At 57.1% G+C, this 6,365-nt stretch overlaps 1 protein-coding gene across 4 annotated transcripts in view; it reads left to right on the top strand.

Moving 5' to 3' along the window:
* Positions 1-2,648: 2,648 nt before the first annotated feature.
* RNF31 (ring finger protein 31) overlaps positions 2,649-6,365 on the top strand; it is a 28,129-nt gene continuing 24,412 nt past the window's right edge. For 3 of the 4 annotated variants that reach the window (XR_013637477.1, XM_078863930.1, XM_078863928.1), the window contains exon 1: positions 2,650-3,268. Coding sequence is in view for 3 of the 4 variants with exons in the window: in XM_078863930.1 (XP_078720056.1) it covers positions 3,029-3,268 (240 nt within the window). In the remaining variant the exon portion in view is untranslated. Of the gene's footprint in view, positions 3,269-6,365 lie in introns of all 4 variants that reach the window. The other variant, XM_078863929.1, reaches the window with a different exon arrangement.

The raw sequence follows: 6,365 nt of genomic DNA, 5'->3' as shown, positions 1-6,365 counted from the left end.
GAGACGCCCCCCCTCCAACCTTCCACCCCTTCAAAGGCTCAGGCCCATTTCTAAATTTAAAAATATCGGTTACAATATTTAACGGCGGCGGTTTTTCTTCAGCGAAGCGATGGGCGCCGCAGCCGTTCCTTGTCCACGCAGAGGGGGTGACGGCCCAAGCTGAGCGCACGATGGACGGGAGCGGAACGCGTCGTCGTCCCGCTCTGTCTGGCGTGTAACGTTTCTTTAAAACTTTGTTTATCCTTGAATGTGCCGTGCACTTCACTTTATACTCGCTCACGTGACAGGGTGGCTCTCCAGCGTTGTTAGTTTCCCATCGCATGAGAGCCGGTACAAGCCAGCCGGTACTGCACATGCATCACACCATATATGGTACTGCACACGGCCATGTGAAATGATCTGAAAACATGAAAGAGCAGCCATGCAAGTTCTTGCTCACACCACTGCTGGCAGAAGGGTCTCCACGAGCTGGATCATTTAGAGGATATGTTGGCCTCTTTCAACCGGCCAGCCATCTCGAAAGAGATGGGAGTCCCCATACCGACACGTGACCCTGCCACACGCGACCTGCCAATGGACGAGGCGTGGTCTACCCATGTGCACACTGCTGCGTGGACAGAGGCAGGCCGGGGGGGGGGGTGACAAACTTGCACCGTTTCAACTGCAGCCACGTGAATCGCGCCGATGGCCTGGGTTGCAAGTCCAGTGTGCTCACCATTACACGAGGGCAGCAGGATCCCCACACGTGGCCGAGAAGCAACCAAACCAGGCCTTTGGTTTCCTCTGTGGACGGAATAATGAACGTGTCAGATGTCTCCCGCTGGGACTCTGCGGTGAGTAGATCGGAGTTGGCCTATCGTCCTTGGTTTGCCATTCCAGCGAGAAGGAATAGCTTCACTTGATTTTTTTTGCACCGTCTTCTTACGAAGACCAGCCTCAAAACGTGCGCATTTAATTGTAATGCGGAACTAATGGCACACTAAAAAGAACGCCACTGTCGTTCACAATGTTGAGTTTTCATCGCTGTGTAAAATTGTGCGGCGCGTTTTAATGCCGCAAAGCACTGCCGCGGGGACGTAAGTTGGCGTGCACCTTCTGTCTTGGTTTGAGCTGATTCACGATCTCATAGCAGCCCACCAGTGAACATTGGAGCTGGCGCTACAGCAGTGGCACCTGGCGTTTGCTGGCCTCGCTGAGAGATAAACAAAACATCGGTTGTGTTCGTCACTGTGGTGACTGAGCTTAGAGAAGCTGCTTTTTTCGGCCGACCCGCACAGATGAATATCAGTGGCCTACATATTTGTTCAACAAGTGGAATATTTGCCCCCCAACAAAAATGCCCCACCACCACTTCTACGTATTTGTACCGCTTGCAAGATGATTCTGAGCTCATAAAATATTCAGGAAGATGAACCAAAATTCCAAAATATTAGTTCCTCGGCACAAATTTCCAGGGGGTGGGAATCACATTCTCTGACGCCGGGCTCACTGCTTGGACCAAAACAATTGAGGCTGCAGTCTGTTCATAACTGGGAGTTGGCAAACTAGTTTACTGCCTTCGCAGTGATGTGGCTATTGGGTGTGCAGGCGGTGCCACTGCTCCATTGGCCTGTGGCCCAAGCTTCATGCTCCACAGAGGGAAGTTGAGCCGGGACCCGCCATTGCCTTCATTCCAACAGGGCACGTGCCCCACGCGCCCTCCACCCCATGGCACCCGCGGCTTCAACGGCCCAAGGGGACTGGTGCCGAGGCCTCGTCCACACCTCGCAGCCAGGGAATTCACGTGGCCATGCTAAATGGGTTTGCAGAGTGGGTATGGGAGTGGGGTTGCGTTTGTGGTCAGTGAATGTAAATACGGAATGTGAATAAAGGCACCGACTGGCAGTGTGTGCTGATGATGTTGGTGCAGTCACGGAATTGATTCGACCTGGTGTTGTGTGCATGCTTGGAATTACATTGAGAGACAAAGACGGCGGGGGGGGGGGGCGTGTTTGAAACGTCCAGGCTGGCCTGCCAATGATCCGTCCTGGATATAACCCTGCGAGATTGTATGAGGAGCTCGCAAATCCTTGAACGATCTGGACAGACCTATCGGTGCGCTCCAGAAGGCGAGGCTCGCTCATGTAGTCCACATGCCCAAGCATCTTCTGTTTGGCCGGATGGAGGGGGCTAAACGGGCGCGGCACGACCTACAGAAGAGATGGAATTATGTGGCGCGAGAGGATATGGAGCTGAGTGGACTTGCCAATATCTGGTATCGGCGGTGTTAAGATCGGCGTCTGTGGAAGAGGCTCGTGAAGGAGACTTCTGTGCAGTTGGAGGCAGTCGCCCTCCAGCAACATCGAAGGCCGGAGGAGCGACGCTCACAACAACGAGCGAGGCACTGGGCTGCTAAAACGCAGCGAGTTGGCACAGTGGGGAGCATAGGCGGTGCATTTGCCAGTCATCTCAGTCGGTCAACCCATGGCACCTGGGTCTGTTCCTTGACCTGCCAGCGAGCCATCGACACGTCACCCAGCCTCAAAGTGCACGTGGCCTGGCACAAGCGACGTCAGCGCCACTTTGTGGTTGTTGGGGCGGGGGGAGGGGAAGGGGGCGGGGCGGGGGGGAGGGGGCGGGGCGTGTGGGGGGATGGGGCGGGGCCTGCCAGGAATTGACGCGGCGCTCGACCCGGAAGTGGCGCGGGGGGTTTCCCCGTGGTGGGTTCAGCTCCGAACTGGGGTACAACTCCTCCTGCAACAACAGTGACGACGACTGCTAACTACCGCTGACACCTGTGCTGCTGCTGCTGCTGCTACTACTGCAGCTGCAGCAGCAGCTTCTGCAAGAGCTACTGCTGCACTAGCAGCAGCGGGGGGGGGGGGTATCCAGCCCTGCGGACAGCGACCCCTGCGTGTTTGCGGAAACATCCAGAGAAGCCCCTTCGCGCTCCGCCCGTCGGGGTCTCGAGGTCGGGGTCTCGAGGTCGGGGCCAAGCTTCCTGGTGCCGACTCAGGCGGCGATCGGGGCGACCGTCGGCTTGCCGGAGATGGAGGTGGGGAATGACCCGGCCCGGCCGGCCCTGGGTGACCCCTTCATGCAGTCGCCCATCGCCCGCGTCCGCGTGTCCCCCCGCGGACTTCGAGACGAGGCCGAGCGCCTCCTGAGCGAGAAGCCGCTCGGGGCGCCGCAACGCCTCGCGGCGCAGCTCGCGGCGCTGGGCGGGCCGCTGTCGGAGCGGTACCAGCACGTGGACGTGGAGCGCCTCGTCCAGCCCAACGTGGGGCCGGTGAGACGCGGGCACGCGGCGAACTCGGACCCCTCCTCACCCTCCTCACCCTCCCAATCCCCGCTCCCCACGTCCTCGCCTGTCGCCTCCTTTGCAGTCCGATCATTCCTCCAAAAGCTACCGCCTCTTACCCACCTCTCCACCCTCCTCCTCCTCACTCCTTTGGGATTCCTCCTCGAACGCTTCCCCCATACACTTCCTCGTCGCCGTCGCCTCCTTTCCCTCCGACTCCCCACACCGCGCAGCTCCCATCCCTCCTGGCCGCCTGCTCCTCCTCCACCACCGCCGCCTCTCCCTTCTCATCTCCCTTCTCATCTCCCTTCTCATCTCCCTTCTCATCTCCCTTCTCATCTCCCTTCTCATCTCCCTTCTCATCTCCCTTCTCATCTCCCTTCTCATCTCCCTTCTCATCTCCCTTCTCATCTCCCTTCTCATCTCCCTTCTCATCTCCCTTCTCATCTCCCTTCTCATCTCCCTTCTCATCTCCCTTCTCATCTCCCTTCTCATCTCCCTTCTCATCTCCCTTCTCATCTCCCTTCTCATCTCCCTTCTCATCTCCCTTCTCATCTCCCTTCTCATCTCCCTTCTCATCTCCCTTCTCATCTCCCTTCTCATCTCCCTTCTCATCTCCCTTCTCATCTCCCTTCTCATCTCCCTTCTCATCTCCCTTCTCATCTCCCTTCTCATCTCCCTTCTCATCTCCCTTCTCATCTCCCTTCTCATCTCCCTTCTCATCTCCCTTCTCATCTCCCTTCTCATCTCCCTTCTCATCTCCCTTCTCATCTCCCTTCTCATCTCCCTTCTCATCTCCCTTCTCATCTCCCTTCTCATCTCCCTTCTCATCTCCCTTCTCATCTCCCTTCTCATCTCCCTTCTCATCTCCCTTCTCATCTCCCTTCTCATCTCCCTTCTCATCTCCCTTCTCATCTCCCTTCTCATCTCCCTTCTCATCTCCCTTCTCATCTCCCTTCTCATCTCCCTTCTCATCTCCCTTCTCATCTCCCTTCTCGGGGCCAACTTCTGGAGTTTCGGACACCCCCAGGGTGTTGCTGCTGTTGCAAGGCCGCGTCGTGGACTCGCCTCCACGACACCAAACTTGCACCCTCTGGGCATGGCACGAGCTCAGGACGGCTCCTTCAGCACTTGGCAGGGAACTTTGTCGCGGGAAGCATCGTCCGGACACCCCCGCGCGCGTGACTTGCTGCTCATTCACGTTCACACCACCACACACACACACCACCACCACACACCACTACACACCACCACCACACACCACCACACACACCACCACACACCACACACACCACCACACATACACCACCCCACCACACACCACCACACACCACACACACCACCACACACACACCACACACACACACACCACCACACATACACCACACACCACCACCACACACCACTACACACCACCACCACACACACACACCACATACACCACCACACCACCACACACACACCACCACCACACACCACCACACACACCACCACACACCACCACACACACCACCACACACACCACCGCACACACACCACACACACACCACCACACACACACCACACACACACACCACACACACACCACACACACCACCACACATACACACACACCACCACACACACACCACACACACACCACACACACCACACACACCACCACACATACACACACACCACCACACATACACACACACACCACCACACATACACCACCGCACACACACCGCACACACACCACACACACACACCACCACACACACCACCACACACACCACACACACACACACCACCGCACACACACCGCACACACACCACACACACACACCACCACACACACACACCACCACACACACCACCACACACACACCACCACACACACACACCACCGCACACACACCGCACACACACCACACACACACCACACACACACACCACCACACACACACCACCACACACACACCACACACACAAATATATCCCCCGTGTAGCCTTAACAGACTGTAGGGGCAAGTGCTGTTAGCGAGCACCTATGAAGGCCAGAACGGTACACGAGGGGATGGGTGGCCAGCACCACGCCCGACCGCCTTTGTCTCCCCAGTGGCGATGTTTACACACCGCACCGGGTACTCGTTTCAGGCTGAGCCGACCTAGGGGAGGCCCAGGAGCGGTTCAGATAATCGTCACTGGTGTTGGCCGTGAACGGGAATCGAACCCGGTTCGCCAGGTTCATAGCGCAGCGCGCTAACCGCTACACACCACCACACACACACCACCACCACACACACACCACCACACACACACACACACACCACACACACCACCACACCACCACACACCACCACACACCACCACACATACACACACCACCACACACACCACCACACATACACACACACCACCACACACACCACACACACACACACCACACACACACCACCACACATACACACACACACACCACCACACACACACCACACACACACACCACACACACACCACCACACACACACACCACACACACACCACCACACATACACACCACACACACACCACACACACACCACACACACACCACCACACACACACACCACCACACACCACACACACACCACCACACATACACACACACACCACCACACACACACCACACACACACCACCACACACCACACACACACACCACACACACACCACACACACCACCACACATACACACACACCACCACACACACACCACACACACACCACACACACCACACACACCACCACACATACACACACACCACCACACATACACACACACACCACCACACATACACCACCGCACACACACCGCACACACACCACACACACACACCACCACACACACCACCACACACACCACACACACACACACCACCGCACACACACCGCACACACACCACACACACACACCACCACACACACACACCACCACACACACCACCACACACACACCACCACACACACACACCACCGCACACACACCGCACACACACCACACACACACCACACACACACACCACCACACACACACCACCACACACACACCACACACACAAATA

This window comes from Lampetra fluviatilis, chromosome 17 (genome assembly GCF_964198595.1).
Source record: "Lampetra fluviatilis chromosome 17, kcLamFluv1.1, whole genome shotgun sequence".
Taxonomy (NCBI): domain Eukaryota; kingdom Metazoa; phylum Chordata; class Hyperoartia; order Petromyzontiformes; family Petromyzontidae; genus Lampetra; species Lampetra fluviatilis.
This window is presented reverse-complemented; position numbering and strand designations above follow the sequence as displayed.